This window comes from Ctenopharyngodon idella, chromosome 3 (genome assembly GCF_019924925.1).
Source record: "Ctenopharyngodon idella isolate HZGC_01 chromosome 3, HZGC01, whole genome shotgun sequence".
NCBI lineage: Eukaryota > Metazoa > Chordata > Actinopteri > Cypriniformes > Xenocyprididae > Ctenopharyngodon > Ctenopharyngodon idella.
In genome coordinates this window covers 20,364,500-20,384,095 of record NC_067222.1, presented here as the reverse complement: position 1 = coordinate 20,384,095, position 19,596 = coordinate 20,364,500, and the positions used below count along the sequence as shown (strand labels likewise).

The 19,596-nt window shown below is 36.0% G+C and overlaps 3 protein-coding genes across 4 annotated transcripts; 2 read left to right on the top strand and 1 right to left on the bottom strand.

Annotated features, from left to right (window-relative positions):
- Window positions 1-86: 86 nt before the first annotated feature.
- On the bottom strand, window positions 87-4,136 carry hmox1a (heme oxygenase 1a). 2 transcript variants are annotated; one of them, XM_051887551.1, is made up of 7 exons: window positions 3,942-4,136; window positions 3,823-3,864; window positions 3,505-3,616; window positions 1,845-2,060; window positions 1,456-1,728; window positions 484-532; window positions 87-405 (listed from the first exon to the last, which is right to left on the bottom strand). In XM_051887551.1, the coding sequence occupies exons 2-7, from the start codon at window positions 3,861-3,863 to the stop codon at window positions 278-280; spliced, it is 819 nt and encodes a 272-aa protein (XP_051743511.1). In that variant the 5' UTR covers window position 3,864; window positions 3,942-4,136; the 3' UTR covers window positions 87-277. The 2 variants fall into 2 exon arrangements, with proteins under 2 accessions (XP_051743511.1, XP_051743512.1); XM_051887552.1 differs by lacking the exon at window positions 3,942-4,136 and having other exon boundaries at window positions 3,813-3,836.
- An 813-nt stretch (window positions 4,137-4,949) lies between these two features.
- On the top strand, window positions 4,950-12,356 carry foxred2 (FAD-dependent oxidoreductase domain containing 2). The gene is made up of 10 exons (XM_051888585.1): window positions 4,950-5,108; window positions 5,503-5,722; window positions 5,998-6,303; window positions 6,385-6,636; window positions 8,167-8,499; window positions 8,574-8,740; window positions 8,844-9,009; window positions 9,840-10,066; window positions 11,021-11,191; window positions 11,648-12,356. The coding sequence occupies exons 2-10, from the start codon at window positions 5,508-5,510 to the stop codon at window positions 11,878-11,880; spliced, it is 2,070 nt and encodes a 689-aa protein (XP_051744545.1). The 5' UTR covers window positions 4,950-5,108; window positions 5,503-5,507; the 3' UTR covers window positions 11,881-12,356.
- A 451-nt stretch (window positions 12,357-12,807) lies between these two features.
- Window positions 12,808-19,513, top strand: ankrd54 (ankyrin repeat domain 54). The gene is made up of 8 exons (XM_051888157.1): window positions 12,808-13,480; window positions 13,912-13,959; window positions 14,060-14,158; window positions 15,778-15,849; window positions 16,050-16,097; window positions 16,276-16,400; window positions 18,671-18,778; window positions 19,157-19,513. Exons 1-8 carry the CDS (start codon window positions 13,117-13,119, stop codon window positions 19,229-19,231), a joined length of 939 nt encoding a protein of 312 aa, XP_051744117.1. The 5' UTR covers window positions 12,808-13,116; the 3' UTR covers window positions 19,232-19,513.
- The last annotated feature ends 83 nt before the right edge of the window (window positions 19,514-19,596 follow it).

Here is a 19,596-nt window from a genome sequence, read left to right as displayed (position 1 = left end):
TGCACTAAATCATTTTGGATAAAAGCATCTGCCAAATGTATAAATGTAAATGCATGTATTTTAAAAGCTGGTACATATTTTAAAGAAAAATATATGCTGACATGATGCATTTTAAAGTTAATTCTAAATGACTATTTGGATCACTTGAAAATGTGCTTGATTTATTACTGAGTGCATGTTTTATAATATCCATGATTAGTGTTGGTTAAAGATCAGCCTGTAGATTTGACCTGTGGTATTAAGATGTAACACACTGACAAATTAAAAAAATGCTGAATCAAAAAGCATAAACTCCCATTCCAACAGTTGCCAAAGTGATTCCCACACCTAACGCAAACTGGAGAATCGGAGAGTTGGAGAAGGTTCTTGATTGACTTTGGGATGCTGTGTCATTTCTTTTTTCACCTAAACAAATAAAATATGGTAATTATTATATATATATTTACTATTTCTAAGTAATTTGACTTATTTTTTGATACTCACTTGAAGCTTCCTCTGTGATGCTCAGCATTTTCTGAAGATCATCAAAAACCTGTTTGAAATGACAAATACAAACATTGCATCAATGTTTAAAGTTTTTTCAACCTTATTTTCTCGCAAGAAAATCTATCTATCTATCTATCTATCTATCATTCTAGCTCTGATGTACCATCCATCCATCTTTCTCAAAAGTTAGGGGTCAGTAATATTTTGTAATGTTTTTCAAAGAAGTCTTTTATTCTCACCAAGGCTGCATTGATTTGCTCAAAAACACAAAAACTAATATTTTGAAATATTATTACAATTTAAAATGACAGTTCTATTTCATTATATTTTTTATCGTGAAGGCAAAGCTAAATTTTTAGCTATTACAAATATCTTGCTTTTGACTAATCGAATGCATCCTTGTTGAATAAAAATATTACTTTCCCTGAACAGACCCCAAAGTTATATATGTATATAACAGGGAAAAAAAAAAAATTATATATATATATATAGTCAAACCAAAATTTATTTAGACACCTTGAACATTTCATTCATTTTTACAGTTTATTCACTACAATTTAAAAAATGGTAATAAAATATGACAAGATCTCAGAGTTAAACTGTGTCAGAAAAAATTTATCTTAATTATGTCAGATAACACTTCAGCAAAACATGGTCAGGACAAAGAGTCTGAATAATTTTTGGTTCCAAATTTTTATCAATTTTACTGGTAGCCCACTGTATGAAGAATTTTGGGGTATAATATGTCACAGTTTATTTTGATATCCTCACTTACATAAATGAACTATAGTGTCCTGCACCCACTAGTAAAAAAAAAAAAAAAACATTATATCTAGTGTCTGAATAATTTTTGGTTTGACTGTATATATATTTTTCTGTTATATACATATAAGTTTGGGGTAACAGACGCCATATTCCATATATTATATTATATTATATTATATTATATTATATTATATTTGCGCTCACCTCAATGTTGAACTCAAAAGCTCTGGTTGCCTCATCCAGCACTTCCTGTCTCTGCTGCTCTGTTAACTCAATGCTGTTCATTCTGCCCCTGTACAGCTGCTTGAATTTATTGGGGCTCGTCACTCCAGGAAATGAGAAGAATGCAATTCCCTTGATGCCGCTCAGTCCCAAGGATTTCTGGGTAATTTTGCCCAGCACTTGGCCTCCTGACAGATCACCGAGATAGCGTGTATAGGCATGTGCCACCAGAAGATTTGGACTGTTTTTGCCAATCTAAAGGGAAGAGAGAGCACTAAGTTAGAATGAGGATCACTGGAATAGAAGACTGTTGAATGCTCTAATTTCACATCCTCATGCGTTCCACTTAAAGAGATGATTCACAGACTCGCCTCTCTCAGTCTCTGTGTGTATCTGTGTGTGGCGGCAGGCACTGTTACTCTCTTCCTCCAGTGGGGTCCAAAGAAGTGCTCCAGGTCCAGCTCCAGAGACTCCAGTCTGGCCAGCTCCTGAGGGAAGTAGACGGGCTGAACGGCAGGATGGTCGGCGTTCCTGTCCAGCTCTTCCTCTAGCGCTCTGTAGATCTCATACAGAGAACACAGCAGAAGCTGGAAACACATGAAGAGTAACTTGCAATTATTACACACGACACAGATGAAGTTAGCTGTTAGTACACTCTTAGAAGAAAAGGCTCTACAGAACCTATATTATTATTATTATACATTTTATTTATAGGCACCTTACATGACACTCAAGGACACCGTACAATAAAAAAAAAAAAAAAAAAAATCAACAACAAACAACAATTAATCATTATTACAATTAAGACAGACTTGAGACAAACTATAGAAAGGGTTCTGTCAGGCGCTTCATATATAGAACCTTTTAGGGGTTCTCATCATGGGATCATTTTATGGATTTCGTTTTAATTAATTTTGTTTTAATGTCAATGTCAATGTTAATTTTATTTCTACAGCACAACTACACACAACACCAATTGTAATTAAATTTTACGAATTAAGCATAAACATAAACATACTTCATTACTAGACAAAAAATGAAATAACCTGTTAAACATGAAAGTATTATGCAGTCGTTTAAGACATTTCTCCTTATATAGAACCATTTTAGCATAAAGTGTTCTTTAAAATTAAGTCAAGAACCCTAGGGTTCTATATAGAACCCCATTGAACCTTACAAAAAAAGTATTGACTTCTTGTTAAAGTTCCTCCGAATTCTTAACACTATTTATTATTATTATTATTGATAATGTGGAAATCTGTTGATATCATTTAATTGATATTCAATCTATATTTTAAACTTCTTGCATACAATATGTAGCATAATTCATACATTTAAATTTATAGCCTTCAATTGTCTGTAAAATAACATTCAGCAACATGTGGATTTTTTTTCCATTAAAGTACAGGAAGTCATGACCTTTTTAATTTAATAAACCAATTAATCAAAGACATGTTTAACTGATTAATCGATTATCAAAATAGTTAGGTACAGCAGATAGTATTACCGTGTTACTTTTTAATACACCAATGTGTTGAATGATTACTAAATTGATGCTCCATGGAATTTATATAGTAATCTAAGGTATTTAAAAATACCCTGTTTTATCATGGTACATATCTCAACAACTATACTGTTATGTTACACGCCCAAAAAAGCCTTAGCACTTTCACTGTCATTTTTGGTACTTTGTATTTGTTTATATTGTAAGCTTTTAGAGTGTTTTAAAACACAATACCTCATATTTTCCTGAAAAACATTTATTTTAAACCCCTTTATTGTTTCATATAGGCCTATAATATAGTTAATATATAATATATAATATCATAATATATAATATATTATATAATATATAATATCAAAAAAGTTCATCAAAGTTGTCCTAAGAAGAAGGTTTTAGGACAACTTTGATGAAAGGTTTTGATCCACTTCAAATACTGACTACTGTAATTACTGTATTTTTTACATGTTAAAGTTACATGCATTTGTTTGCACCCTGATTGGGAATGTATGATCTTTGTGTAGCTTTACCTTGTACTGTGTTTGCGTGATCTGTCCTTTCTGGTAGTTGAGCATCAGTTGTGTGTTCTCAGCTCTCACGTGACTGTCTTTGGTTGCTGCTTTTATCTGCTCAGACAGATCACTGCGGAGAAAACATGGCACAATCACTCATTAGCAGTCTAAAAACTGATTTATACTTATGCTTTTAAGAATCACTGGCTCGACTTTTGGTATGATTTACTTCAGGCTTTAATGCTGCAGCTGAAATGTTCTCATAATCACTATGAAATGAATGTGGTTTCATTCGATGCTTATTGGCTGAATGAAAATAAAAAGACCTTTTTTTACCTGCCAGTGCTATCTCTTGGTTTGCTTTTCGTGGATTCCATCCTTAAAACAATAAATATTTGTTATTAAATCTCATAAAGTCCACTGTAACAGATTTAAATGAAGTTTTGTCGTCTTACTTGCAGTGTCGAAGTCCTTATGTGTTTCTTGCTGTGTCTCTCTTGTCTTCACAGTTCACAGAGGCTGTGATCTCCCTGACCTCGCCACTTCATTTTTATACGTTCTCCTTCCCATCTGAGTCACTACATTTATGGAAAAGGGAAGTGAAAATGTCGAGGTAGTTCCACATGCTTACGCTAACCATGACTGGACGTTTTCTTCGACTGAGAAATCTCAATGGTTTCTCATGACAAAGCAATGAGAGTCACATGACATGAGACCAACATAACTTGTTTGAGTCAATGTTTATATGGGTTATAAAGTTAGAAAGTGTGTTGCAAAGTATGTTTTTAAGCGTACTAAGTCTAATAAAGTTTTAAAAAATGTGTTGTGGGCATTTTTATAGTTTACGCTGATTTCATGACTGTACAGTTTCTTCATTTGGTGTGGTTCTCTAAACATGACACAGCAAAACCTCAAAACAATGACAGTGTAGTTTTAATGTTGTATTGCTTTATTTTTGTAATGTACTGCTTAATTTCAGGTTATTAAATATACATATTGTAGACAAAAATCATAATATAAAATATTTTAAATATCTTCTAAATATCATTTAGAAAATACTTTTAAATTTTCTCTATTTTATACTTCCACTAGTTCATTTAATTGATCTGCCAATAGTAGACATACATGCATGCAATCTTTGTTAAGCAAATATACGCAAATGACACAGACAAAACAATAAAAGGGAAACAACTGAAAGGCATTTGAAAAGTGGAAAAAATAAATTATGAGTGTATAATAACAGTATTAATGTTCTTAAAAAATAACAATTAATTTAAAAGAGAAAATAAAAAGGAAAGTTTTTTTTTTTTTTAAGTTGTAATAAAAATCGATACTTTAAGAAAAGTCTCCGTTGAAAATAAAAACAAAACACTTGGATGCCGTAAGAATCAACAGAAAGAGCATTTCAGTGGGCGTGAACTATTTAGCCACGCCCCTCTGACCTCTCATTGGTTCGCGTTCGACGTCCATCTCTTTCGTGACGTCGAAAGTACGCTCTGTCTTCTGTCTGTGGAAGATGTTATGCAAATCGTGCGATTGCAAAGATGTAGTTTACGAAATGCCTGCCGATTATTTCCATATTTTCTGTTACTGAAGGATCGCAGGAGCAGCTGTAGTTGACGGTACGTTGATTTAATGCCAATATATTTACACTATACTGTGTTTTTCGCTCTTACATGTGTTGGATGTTGCCGCATCCCCAGTATTGGAACAGGGGAGCCATAATTGGCTGTATCTGTAAACATGTACCTATATATATATTAAAAGTAATATATATTGTCTATTAATTTATAGTTTGTAGTTCTATTCTCAATTACTGTGTTTATCTTTATGCTTATTTATGTATTTATTTCTTATGCTTTATTATATGAAGTAGTTATAGTTAAAATGCTTATTATTTTCGGCTTGTAACTTTATGCAGTTAGTTTTTAAATGATCGGTAATGATTTTAAGGTAAACCTCCAATTACATGTAGAGCGTCTGGCTTTAATCAGTTGTTTGTATTTCCATCCCAAGGCCCCATGAGTGTGATTCAGTCTCTCTTCAGGCTCCTGTGTGTCCTGTCCCTGGCCACTTCTGGTTCTGGTCTTCATGGCCGTAATAAGACCGTGAGCCATGAGTACTGTGTGCTGGGAGCTGGACCTGCAGGGCTCCAGATGGGCTACTTTCTGTCCAGGAGCCAGAGAGATTACATCATTCTAGAGAGAAACACAGGACCAGGCAGCTTCTTCAACATGTACGTGATATCTGAATGACTAAGGATGTTTTCTTAAACTGAGATAGAATAATTTAGACTAGGAATGAAAACTATTGCAGTAAAAAGGGAACATAACTGAGTAAAATACATTTATGGCATTCAATTTAAATTTTTGTCAATTTTAATTACATCTAATATAACATGCAACATAATTAAAATATAATGCAATATAACTCCTTTGCTTTCAGTATCTTAAGATTTACTAATATTTCTTTATTGAAGCTGAACCATCTTAATTACTGTATTCCTTTCAGATATCCTCGCCACAGAAAGCTCATCAGCATTAATAAAATATACACTGGGAGGCGGAACAAGGAATTCAACTTGCGTCATGATTGGAACTCCTTGTTGAGTGACAGGCCTGACCTCCTGTTTCAACGAATAAGCCGGGAGCTTTACCCCAATGCTGATGACTTCCCACGTTACCTCTCAATGTTTGAGAAAGAGCTGGGGCTGAAGGTTAAATATGGAGCTGATATAGGGAGAATTCAAGCATCAGAATTTAATGGAAACCGAGGATACATCCTGTCCGATCAGAATGGTGTTAATTATCAGTGCAGGTATAGTAACTACATTCATTTATTTAAATATTTAATTGAATTTAAAATGTAATTTATTTAAATTTTTCTTTGTCTCTATAGTGTCCTGTTGGTGTCTACAGGCCTTTGGGTTCCTCAGCAGGTGGATTTTCTTGGCTCTGACCTCGTGGAGGGTTATGAGTCTATTCCCACTGATCCTGAGGAGTTTAAAGAACAAGCTGTGTTAATCCTTGGCAAAGGAAACTCCGCCTTTGAGACGGCACAAAGCATCTTGGGTAGAGCGAGCCGGGTTCACTTGTATAGTCCCAGCCCAGTACGTCTCGCATGGCAGACACACTACGTTGGGGACCTCAGGTATTTAATCCACTCTGTCCAACTCATTGCATAAAGCATAAAATTAATGTTTTCAAGTATTCTTATATCTGCAACCAATAATTCACAAGTGATGTATCCAGGTAGGATTAACGTTTTCATCCTATTCTTCTCAACCAATTAAAGCACTAAACCTACTCTAACCCTTCCACTAAAATCAGAGGGCACTGATTGGATGATTACAATCAGTGTTGCCAAGTTATTCGAAATTGGGTACTTTTAAGTTGTTTCCGTGAGTTAATACCACCGCAACAATGTACAGTTTTGGTGCTCCAACACCACCCATCCTGGATGTACTAAAACAGCTGAGATTTCAGCCCCCGACTGAGAAAATTGCATTGGGCTATTTTTGCGCAATTTTTTATTGGCCACAGACCTGCCAACCCTGATTAAAATGTTTGTTCCAGGACCAAAAAAACGAATGTATTCCAGGAACATTTCATACTTGGCTCATGCTCATGCCAACAAAAAGTCAAATTCACTGTATGACCTTTTATGACTTTCTCATATTTCTGACTTTTTCCCCCTCACAATTGTGAGTTTATAGGACAATTAGGACTTTGTTCCCGTTTTCTTCTAAATCAAAATATTCTCTCACTTTGCTCGTCTTATGAGTGGACATTTCTCTGAGCCCACACCAAGTGACATGGAGAACACAAACGAATGAAAATCTGAGGCAAAATAGGATTTTATGTTTTATTTTGAAAATGTAACATTAACATGACAGCAATTTGAACATAGCCTTTGTTAAGAAACATATGAAGCAAAACATAAATGCGCTAAATAAAATGTAAACATATTTGCAATATCGGCTAGCAGCAGTATCTTGCACATCCCTACTTCATGCATCGTTGTACTATTGACAATGGATGTTTTTTGCCCACAAAATTTCGTTAATGTTACTGCACCTTAAGTCGAAATTAACGTTTCTTAAATTGAAATTAAAGTTCGCATGAAACGGAAGTTGCGATAGTCTTTTCTTCCATATTGTGACGGAGTGAAACGTCTGAACATTGAGTGAAACGGCTTCTGGAATGAGAATGTAGGGCAAGACTGGATTTCATCCTTCGGGAATTGATTGGATCGTAGGAAGTTGGGCAACGCTAACTAAACGCTAACTTTTGACTTAACACAAAATACGCATGAGCATGACGTTACCATTTTCACAAATTTGCATTTTTGTAGTTTACACGGAGACAATAACTGTATCGTTTTCAAAAGCTTGCGCTTTCAGGCCGTCAAAACGCTGTTGTTGTGTAAATGAACGGCCAAAATGCATAAAAAGTTTTCATTAGTTGAAAACGGTGTTGTGTTAAACGGCCCCTTACTCTCACTCTCTGCCGAGACACATCATGAAGAGAACAGATGTCATTTGGAGGGGGAAGGGAGTTTAACATTTATGTTTAAAGATTACAAGTGTACTTTTATAATTTTATAATAAACACTGCAACATTCTAAATTCAAGAATTGTCTATTTTGATTTCATGGTGACTTTGCCATTTTTGTTTTTAGGGCAGTAAATAATGAGCTATTAGACACGTACCAGCTGAAATCTCTAGATGGTCTAGTAGAAGGACGACTGGAGGATATTGCCATTGTCCGTAGAGGAAAAAATGGTGGGAAAAGAAGAACAGCAAAGAAAAGAAGTCGAACATCGACGGAGGGAAAGGAGCCGCTGTATTTAACTCTGACTGAACTCCTTGATGACCAGAAGGGCAAGAACATTTCAGAGGTCAGCGGTCAAAATCTGCCTGGTTACCACACTGATAACTTCTCCCTCAGACAGCCGTATGACCGAGTGATCCGCTGCCTGGGCTTCCGTTTTAACTTCTCCATTTTTGATGGGTAAGATTTGAACAATTACATTTATTATTATGAATTATTTTCAGATTGACAAAATATTTTCATTATTGATCCAGATCTGCACGGCCGCCCCAAAGCAGCGGTGCCCGAGGCCGGTTGCCAGGTGTAACAGCCTGGTATGAAGGCAGAGGGACACCCAACATGTTTGTCCTGGGTACGGCAGCCCACTCCAGAGATTATCGTATGTCTGCTGGTGGATTTGTTCATGGGTTCCGCTACACTGGTAAGGATTACACCTCACTTAAACATAACTTTTCACAAGAATGAAAAGTTTGTCATAAGAATTTAGGAGGTCATATTAAAGTTTCTCTGTTTTGCTACTACAGTTCGTGCCGTTCATAAAATCCTGGAGCAACGTTACCATAACATTGCCTGGCCTGCTACAATATTACCCATCAGTCAGCTGCAGTCTTGGATTCTTAAGAGGGTGAATGAAGCCTCTGGACCGTACCAAATGTTTGGGGTTCTTGGGGACATTATTTTACTGCGAGGGTAAGAGATGCATGTACAATGTCGTATCTGGGTGTCAATCATTCAGCTGATAAAATATTAAATAAACACTACTGTTCAAAAGTTGATCTGGATTTGAAGCTTACTTTTTTATTTATTTTTTTTTATTTAAGTATTTTGAAAGAAATGTCTTCTGCTCACCAAGGCTGCATTTAGTTGATCAAAAATACAGTAAAAAATAGTAATATTATTGCAATTTAAAATAACTATTTTCTATTTGAATATATTTTAAAGTGTTATTCCTGTGATGTCAAAGCTGTATTTTCAGCATCATCAGTCTTCAGTGTCACATGATCCTTCAGAAATCATTCTGATATGATGATTTGATGACCAAGAAACATTTAATATTATTATAAGTGTTGAAAACATTTGTGCTGCTTGATATTTTTGTGGAAACCATATATTTTCTTTCAGGAGTCTTCTGAATCTTCAAAAGAACAGTGTTTATTTGAAATAGAAATCTTTTGTAACATTATAAATTTACTGTCACTTTTGATCAATTTAATGCATCCTTGCTAAATAAACTGATCTTGATGAGACTGATTATGTCCCTCACAACCTTGTTTTCATTCATATCAAATTAAATATGGCTGCTTACATTTTAAGTTGTTTCCGTGAGTTAATACCACCGCAACAATGTACAGTTTTGGTGCTCCAACACCACCCATCCTGGATGTACTAAAACAGCTGAGATTTCAGCCCCCGACTGAGAAAATTGCATTGGGCTATTTTTGCGCAATTTTTTTATTGGCCACAGACCTGCCAACCCTGATTAAAATGATTTGATGACCAATAAGACCTGCCTTCCGCAGGTCTTATTGTGAATATCTGGAGGAGTTTCCTCTGCAGGCCCTGCCCCAGCTGTCTGCTCTCTCTGGGCGACCCCTCTCAGATCATGGTCTTCTGGTCTTGGTCATGCAGTATGGACTGAACCGGACTGATACACTAGGGCCCGGTCGGGCTGAGTCAGAATGGACCAAAGCCTGGAGGTCCAACTTCCTCCATCCCGTCCTGTACTACTACAACACACTACCTACAGGTGAATATATTGTATGTTTAAAGGGTTAGTTCACCTAAAAATGAAAATTCTGTCATTAATTACTCACCCTCATGTCGTTCCACACCCGTAAGACCTTCGTTCATCTTCAGAACACAAATTAAGATATTTTTGATGAAATCTGAGAGCTCTCTGACTCGTCCATAGGCAGCAATATAACTACAACTTTCAGAAAGGTTCTAAAGACATCGTTAAAACAGTCAATGTGACTGCAGTGGTTCAATCTTAATTTTATGAAGCGATGAGAATAGTTTTTGTGCACCAAAACAAAAATAACGGCTTTATTCAACAATATCTTCTCTTCTGTGTCATTCTCATACTCTGTTGACGTTCAGCGCTTCCATGTTTACATTAGAATGCCGGCCCAGTATTGGCCAATGCTGTTCACGTGAGCAGTACGACACGTGTGTGATGCTGACGCAGGAGCCGGCCAATAATGAGCCGGCGTTTGGGCGTAAACATGGGAGCGTTGCACTATGTTCACTACGTCAACAGCGTAGGAGAGAAGAGTTTCTCAAATAAAATCATATATTTTTTTTGTTTTTGCACACAAAAAGTATTCTCATCGCTTCATAACATTAAGGTTGAACCACTGCAGTCACGTCGACTATTTTAACGATGTCTTTAGTACCTTTCTGGACCTTGAAAGTGTTGATTATATTGCTGTCTATGGACGAGTCATATACCTCTCGGATTTCATCAAAAATATCTTAATTTGTGTTCTGAAGATGAACGAAGGTCTTACGGGTGTGGAACGACATGAGGGTGAGTAATAAATGACTGAATTTTCATTTTTGGGTGAACTAACCCTTTTAATTCTTAAATCGCTTGAACTCTCACATATGTGGAAGTGTATGAGATTGGGGTGTTTTGAGAATATATTTTGGACTTTATGTCGATGTCCTATTAAAATAAGTGTGCTTTATGTTTCTATAGAGAAAGATATGAGACAGCGTCCAGTTGGCTGGCCACTACCACGACCTGAGGCCATTCATCACATGGTCGAGGACTTCCTGACTGAATGGGATCAGCCCATATCACACAGCCAACCTCTCAGACGCTTCCTTGAGCACTGCCTCCAAACTGACCTCAGGGCCTTTTATGCTGGTCAGTACATACTATACACAAATGTGAGACATTTGAGTGCCAATAATTCAGCAAATAAAATTCACTAAATATGCACATTATGGATATTTTACAATACAAAAAGTTGGGGTCAGTAAGATTTAAAAAAAAAAAAAAAAAAAAGAAATTAATACTTTTATTCAGCAAATTCATATTTGACGTCACAGGAATAAATTACATTTTAAATTATATTACAATAGAAGACAGCTATTTTGTATTGTAATAATGTTTCACAATATTACTGTTTTTATTGTATTTTTGATCAAATAAATGCAGCCTTGGTGAGCAGAAGAGACTTTCAGAACGTTAAAAAATCTTACGGACACCGAACTTTTGAACAGTATTGTGTATGCCCAAAAAAAAAAAAAAACTTTTTTTCAACTGTTCTTGCAAGACTTAATAATTTATTATGTGCTTCTATGTGTCCTTTTCCCTCAGAATCCTGTTTCCTTCTGTCCCTCACCAGTCGTACCCCACCCCTCTTTTGCCGCCAAGGTTACTTAAGAAAGCAGGGCATTATGGGAAACAGCCACCTATGGCAACATGCCCGTGAGGCAGGACTCATGGCAGATCATCAGGGAGAAGTTGCGCCCGGCAATGATGCATCGATTTCTGAATACCTAAAACATGCTGGCGCTGCGGTTGTTTCAACTATGAACTTTGACCTTTGAGGGGCATTAATGGTGCCAAAGACTGAATCTGTTCTGTTTTCAAAATCCTGTTCATCTACCTCCCACTTCTCATGGAATTTACTTACATTTTTATAGAAAACATCCCACATCCAGCATGCTCAGACTATGATCAAACATGTGGTTAAATGACAGTGAAATAATGAGTATTACCTTGCCATAGTTTTTATAAGCCAACGTATAGAGTTATATACTGTTTTATGGTGTTGGGTTTGGTGTTGCAGTACAATGCATAACTTTTTTTTTTTTTTACTATTGTTAGAGGTATATAAAGTATTTTCATGGGTTGACATGCATGTATGTATATTTATAACTACAATAAAGTCATCCCATCTCTGAATAATTTAAGAAAGGTGTGTGTTTGTACTTACCTTAGTATGTAAAATTAAAAATATGGAATATATAATATAAAATAAACTGCATTGTAGCATAAAAAATAAAACTGGTTCAGAAACGCATTATTGTAGTCATTTAAAAATCTTTTGTTATTGAAAAGACTGGGATATTAGAAAAGGAGTTTTCAAAATCTAAAACATTGGTTCTCAAAAAAAACAAAATAACAATATTAGTAAACATAAAATAACCTCACATTTGCTAACGATTTTTTCAAGGATGTATGATGCTGTTAGATGAGAGCTAGGCATGTATAGTTCCTGATTTTGCTAATTTATCGTTAATTTATTTCAATATAATTTTGTTTAAATATTTTACGTTAAATAATTTAAACATATAAGGCCCTTAAATCCAAGACCCTATTCCGTTTTTATAAAATATAATAAGTGGGAAATCACCTTTTATGGAAATCACATACATATTTATTACGCTAGCACCATACGTTCTCCGAATGGACGAGTTCTTTAACAACGTCGATGCTGATTGGCTATCTAGGTCACGATGAACGTAGACTAAGCAATACAGGCGTGTTTTGCTAAAAACAAGCGCAAAACATTGAAACAGTGCCATTTTGGCTCAATTGGGCTCATAGTTCAGTGCTTATTAGAGCACGGAACGATTCATATTCGATATCACAACATTTACTCGCAATGAACGAAAAAGCAGCTCTGTTTCTTTATTTAAAAACCTCGCTCGAAATGCAGTCTTGAAGAATTGCGCTTGTGCGACAGTGTTGCGTTAGGTTTGTGCAAAAGATACAGTGTTTACATTCTGTTGGTACTCGCATTTACATGCTGACATTAGTCCTGTAAACGCCTTATTAATATGGATGGGTCGAGCCCACTTGTTGCAGCTGCCTCGGATGGTGACCGGTCCAGTTCGGAGGGAGAGTACACGGTAACGAACGGACCTGCTGTGAGAGACACCGAGAAACGGGAGGATGAGACGCCGATGGAAGCTGCAGGTGCGGTCGGGTTCAGTATCTCCCGTCTAGACACGCTGAGCGCGCTGAGACTCAACCGAACCCGACCGTCTGCGGACACGGAGCTCCGGTATCTGCATTTGTTATGGCAGCCCGGTGAACTGCTACAGGCGGGACGGAGTTCGCCGGGAAAGATGACGTCGAGCAGGGTGAGGCGGCTGGGAAGAGCCCGGAGGAACATGGGGCCCATTGGAAAAGACCTGTATGGTGTGTGCATGAACAAAAATGTCACAAAATAATACATTAGAATTGTTACATCTTGTCTAATAGTATTTATACTGTGTACATGTTGGTTACCTCAGTTATTAGACACTATAAACAAAATTTTGTACCACACAAACGAGTAACAGGAATGAAACTCTATATAAATATGTATATGCTAAATGAGTATGTCACTAAATGTTAAATGAGCTGGTTTATTTTGTGAGGTTTGTATTTTTTCATGTGTAATTAGCTATATTATATATGTAAACTTTATTTAATCAGTGTTTAAAAGCCTCATTTGTGTGAGTGTGTTGATCATCAACTCAGTATGTCAAAATAGATATTGTATAATATATTAGATATTATAGTCAGTTGTCTTAATCATGACCCAGAGTGTTCCTGTTAACCAATTCTGTATCGTTTTCTCCTCCAAGCTGTGAAGAGGCTCAGAGAAGCTGCCAACTCCAATGATATTGACACAGGTGAGGATCATCAGCGTGACAGTAGTGGTCCCACTTGATGCTAAGATTTGATCTACAGTGAAATTATAGTCTTTTATTATTAACTTTTTTTCCCTCTTAGTTCGTAGATTGCTAGAAGATGACACTGATCCTTGTGCTGCTGATGACAAGGGCAGGACGGCCTTACACTTCTCTTCCTGCAATGGCAACGAGAGTATTGGTAAGATCAGACAAAACTGATTGATATGAACTTTTCATAATGGCATTCATTGCATTATATGGCATTTTAATGGCTTAAATGCAGTAGCACCAAATATTGCTTTGCATAACAAAATATAAAACCAAGTGGCATTTATTAAAGAAAAATAGCATGAGCACACTTGTGGAAAAACGGCACAAAAAGGTTGTTTGGGTTTTAAATGATAAAACAATACATATACTTTTCAAAAAGACAATTAGCTTTAACTATTTCTGAGAATTTATGTTTAGATTTTGTGTCTAGGCACTGATACATATACATTTTTAATTGTGGCTTAATTTTACAAAAATTTCATTAGAATAAGATTAAAAGAAGACATATTGTAATGTTTTTTACATTTACAACTTTCTTTAGTGTATAATGTTTCTGTTTGAGCATGAAAAAGGTCTGCAAAGTTACAAAGCACCAGTGGCGGCTCGTAATGGGTGACACAGCCTATCCAAAATTCACAGGTGAAAATGGGAGAAGGATGATTTAATGTTAATAAAATTCCCAGTTATTCTTTTATATTTATTTCATGTCTCAGAATGTGTATTTCTTGTTTTTAATTTCACCACTGTAACACCATATTACTGAAGTTGGAGCCACCGCTGCTCTTAACTGGACGTGCCGAATCTGCCAAAACTGTACTGAGTCTGAGGGGATAGAGAAGGAAAAAAAAAAAAAAAAAAAAATTAGCCAATCACCATTGAGTATTTAACTTTCAGCAGTTAGAGTGTTGAGAAAAAATACATTGCATAGGAGCCAAGCCTCCCTTGGTATATCAACCAATCATCACAGAGACGTAAATGACGTGATATTAGTTTGAACTGCTACTATCGCTGATAATGTAGGCTCTACTACCTTAATTATGGAGAGTAGAAATAATGAATATTTGATCGCAAACAAATTTACCAAGCTACCATTCGAACAGCAGCTACAAAAAAAGTTGAATATATCCTACAGCAATCAGCTTCACTAAACGACCGAATGTGCCGATTTGAACAGGCATTTAAAAGGACAGAAGAATTGGATTTGTGCTAGGCTAGGTGAGTAAAATTATATTGTCTTGCTGTACATAATTTGTCATTTTATTTAAATGCTCTGTCTAAAAGTGACCAAAAAGCCATTTTAAAGCAAAAAAAAAAAAAAAATCCTTGTGAGGGGATCCCCAGACCGCTACTATTTAGTGTGCCTCCTCTATTTCAAAACCCACCAGCCGCCACTGCAAAGCACAAGGTCTGTTCCAAAGGGAGTCATTCTATATATTAGTTTCTGAAATCCCAGAAAAGATTGTAGTCTTGAGTTTCCTTCCAGGAACGTATATGTCACAATATTCCTCATTTAAGTAATTTTCTCCCAAGGCATACACAAAATAAAGAGGCGAGGCCTGGTTGAGTTGCGTTAGTAGTGTGTTGAAACTTACTGTAATGGAGCGTGGCATTTCTGAAAGACATTGGAAGCGGTTGATCAGTCACAACACTCTGGTCCAGCAGACTGATCAGATTTGAAAAGGTGTTTTTTTTTTTTTGAAAGGTCATAATAGGTCCTTTTTAAACATTTCCCGCTTTCTTTTTCCATCTCCACTTTTAACAATGTAGTTAAGTTGTTGCTGAGTTATGGTGCTGACCCAAACCAGAGAGACAGCCTCGGAAACACACCACTGCATCTGGGTAAGAATGTGCATAAGCACATTTGTTTGGTCACACATTTATTCGCACCATTATATATAACTAGAAGCTAAAGTTCATAAACAAACTTTGATGTTGGCTTGGGCAAGCTTTGATGGGCAGCCCGAGTGAAAAGAGCCAATGCACATGTCTGTTCCGTGTCTAGGAAATAAGCTTACTCTGACTTAAATTGTCTTTTACAGCTGCCTGCACCAACCATGTGCCTGTCATCACAACCTTACTGCGAGGAGGTACGATTGATTTTGTACGACTGAAAAACCAATGGATCTAAATCTTATTCATCTGAGATCTTTCTGATAGTTCTAGTTCTTATCAAATAGATCTTTCTGATAGTTCTTAACAAATTACCCCAAAGCCATTCATAAATCTAATTCATTACTAGTTCAAACATTATGAACGTTCCCTTAGGTGCCCGTGTTGATGCTCTGGACCGTGCTGGAAGGACTCCTCTTCACCTTGCCCGTTCGAAGCTCAACATCTTACAAGAGGGAGACTCACGTAGCCTAGAAACCCTCAGAGGAGAGGTCACACAGGTGATTAACACATGCCTGATATACTTAATGCTAGAGCTGGGTATTGACACAAATTTCATGCTTTGATTAGGGGTTGCACTGACTAATCGACTAGTCGACTTTAATGCTTTGCCATGACTCTTTACGCTTGATGTTGACTAGTCGCCTATAGAGGGCTCAACAGGATAAGAAATATTTGAAGTCCACATTTACGCTCCATATCCAACAGTAAATGACAAATAAATGTATACTCTGAGAACGCTCCACAAGATATCTTTGATTATACCATCTGGATGCTCACCATTGATCAGGTGAGTGAACGTTTTAAACAGCTTATTGTACACCAAAGTTAATCGCCTTTCTAAACTAATGTGCTGCTGCATTGTAATGCACACACATACAGACATTAGCGTGTGCATCACGTGCACATAGAAATTTTAAGTAGCGCAGAAATGTATTGTCAACACTGTTCTGTGATTTATCAGTAAAAAAAGTTCTAGCATATATTTCTTAGTAACTAAAACCCACAGCTTCACTATTTGTAGAGAAAAGCTGCCAGGTAGAATTAATTCACACACGCAATCGCTCTTTTACTAATGCATTCAAATAAATGTAATCTTTACTGTGCTACTTTATCTGTATCTGATTTAGAACAAGCAGAAATCTGTGCGAAATATAACGAACCATAGACAAAAGATTCAAGAACTGATAAAAATAAGCTGTTATGTAGGAGCAATAGCCTTGTGGGCAGCGATATGTCATATGCAATAGCTTTGCACCCGTATTCGAGTCTCAGCTCGAGGGTCAGGCTTATTTGTTCATTAATGATGTCATCAGCGACTAGTTGACGTCGACTCGACTTTAATCACATAAATGTCGACTTTAAAAAATCTGAAGTCGTTCAACCCCAAGATTTAATGCGATTATGATTTACAAGCTTGCGATTCGATTCAATTCCGTTATCGATTCATTTCAATATATATCAGGAGCATTACATGGCAAATTTTCTCAAGGAAAAAAAATTAACTAATCCTGTAAACTATACAGAGAACACTGTCAGATGGTATTACTATAATTTTGAAAGTTAAAATTAACTGATTTGTATACAAACATGCAAATTACACACAAGGAAGTTTTTATAATATTAAAATAATTTTTTAATGACAAAATATTTCTAGTCCAATTAGTTGGAAATATGGGGGAAATCATATTGCATTTTTAAGGGTTAATTTTTTTGAAATTGAAATGTATACATCATCTGAAAGCTGAATAAATAATCTTTCCATTGTTGTATGGTTTGTTAGGATAGGACAATATTTGGCCGAGATACAATTATTTGAAAATCTGGAAACTGAGGGTGCAAAAAAATCAAAATACTGAGAAAATCCCCTTTAAAGTTGTTCAAATGAAGTGCTTACCAATGCATATCCACTATATTTACGGTAGGAAATTTACAAAATATCTTCATGGAACATGATCTTTAAAAGAAAAATAGATAATTTTGACCCATACAATGTATTGTTGGCTATTGCTACAAATATACCCATGTGACTTATGACTTATGTGGTCCAGGGTCACATTTAAAATGTGATCTAAAAAAATTACAGGTTTGCTCTGCTTGTTTGTAGGGCTGCACAATTTAGCCAAAATGTTTTATTATTATTACTTAAAAATAAAAATCACTAAATACAAACAAAACAAGAAATATTATTATTGTATCGAATAAGTATCTAATAAAAATAATGTAATTTTATTTAACACTTCAACTGTAAAATTACCATACTAATATTTACGGCTGTCTTAATTTCTTCATTTTCAAAGTTAAGCCATCAAACTTTTATTTTGATGGAAAACAGCAGGGTGCCCTCAAAGCGAAGCACTTACTGTGAACCAAACCGCTCAGACACTCAGTGCCGTACTTCACTCTGAAACATGCAGTGCATATATTTATTTAACTAAATCACGGCCTTTGCAATTTTCATAATTGTACTAAGTCATACCGCGATTTTGGTTTAATTTCGATTCTTCTTGCACTCTTAATGTCGACTATAAAAGTCACTTTGGATAAAAGCATCTGTCGAATGCATAAGTGTAATTGTAATGACTACTGGGCAAACATAATGTCTCCTAATTAATATTAATGAGCCAGAGTGATAAGGTTTATAATATGCCCCCCCCCCCCCCCCCCCCCCCCCACTTTTCAGATTGTTCCTATGCTCCTGTTGTACTGTACATGCTTGTATATGTGCTGTAACGAAAGATGAACCATTGATCTCTGGATATGTCTGTAGATCATTCAAATGCTGCGGGAATATCTGAATATAATGGGACAGAGTGAAGAGAGAGAGAAACTAGAGCACATCTCAAACCAGCTGCAGAACACCCGCACCAGAGAGCAGGTACGACTCACACACATCTAGGATCGAGCTTCACAGTGCATGTATTTCATTCCCTTTGATATTTTAAAGAAGTCAGCGGCTCGGTTATACTTCAGGAAAATTAATAAATATACAATATATGAACCCTTGTATAGGGATGCATTGATAATGAAATTCTGGTCATATATCGATTAGCTGAGCCTGATAATTATTTTCATGTTCTGGCTGATAACTGATAAATGGTTGATGTTATAAAAATATTCTAATTTGTGAAAAAAAGAAAATATAAAATAGGTTATAATATTGTTCTCATTGGAAACAAATCGGTCTCCTTATAAGTACAGTCTTTTGATATCCCTGTAGCTTCGGGACGTTGTAATTCTTTCATGTGATCCACAGGTGGACGAGGTGACAGACCTACTGGCCAGCTTCACCTCTCTCAGTATTCAGATGCAGAATATGGGAGACAGGTAGAGATGGACTGAAGAAAAGACGTGAGAAGATGGGACAACTGTGGCTGGGAAAATAGGAAAAACTATTTATGTATGACATGGCTACATTTTATATATATATATATTACAACTGTGTAATTATGGTTATTTAAATTCAATTTCAACTGAGAACATGATGAACTGCCTTTTATTTCTGTTACTGGAACAATTCCTTCCTGTTATGCCTCTATTGTAGCCTATTATGTCACTGTTTACTGTATATCCATTTTTGTAAATGACAGCCAAATAAATTACATAATGCTGAGAGTGTATGCGGACTCTGTCATTGATGCAATGATGTAATAATATTAACACTAAAGTATAAGCTGTTAATTTATCATATCGTTT

Bases quoted from the DNA above. Each gene is read 5' to 3' on its own strand.
- hmox1a (XM_051887551.1), bottom strand. From the start codon at position 3,863: ATGGAATCCACGAAAAGCAAACCAAGAGATAGCACTGGCAG. The intron at 3,617-3,822 runs GTAAAAAAAGGT...TTTTCTCCGCAG, and splicing joins CCAAGAGATAGCACTGGCAG to TGATCTGTCTGAGCAGATAA. The intron at 406-483 runs GTGAGTATCAAA...TTATTTGTTTAG, and splicing joins CATCACAGAGGAAGCTTCAA to GTGAAAAAAGAAATGACACA.
- foxred2 (XM_051888585.1), top strand. From the start codon at position 5,508: ATGAGTGTGATTCAGTCTCTCTTCAGGCTCCTGTGTGTCCTGTCCCTG. The intron at 6,637-8,166 runs GTATTTAATCCA...TTTTGTTTTTAG, and splicing joins CACTACGTTGGGGACCTCAG to GGCAGTAAATAATGAGCTAT. The intron at 8,500-8,573 runs GTAAGATTTGAA...TTATTGATCCAG, and splicing joins AACTTCTCCATTTTTGATGG to ATCTGCACGGCCGCCCCAAA.
- ankrd54 (XM_051888157.1), top strand. From the start codon at position 13,117: ATGGATGGGTCGAGCCCACTTGTTGCAGCTGCCTCGGATGGTGACCGG. The intron at 15,850-16,049 runs GTAAGAATGTGC...TGTCTTTTACAG, and splicing joins AAACACACCACTGCATCTGG to CTGCCTGCACCAACCATGTG. The intron at 16,098-16,275 runs GTACGATTGATT...ACGTTCCCTTAG, and splicing joins CACAACCTTACTGCGAGGAG to GTGCCCGTGTTGATGCTCTG.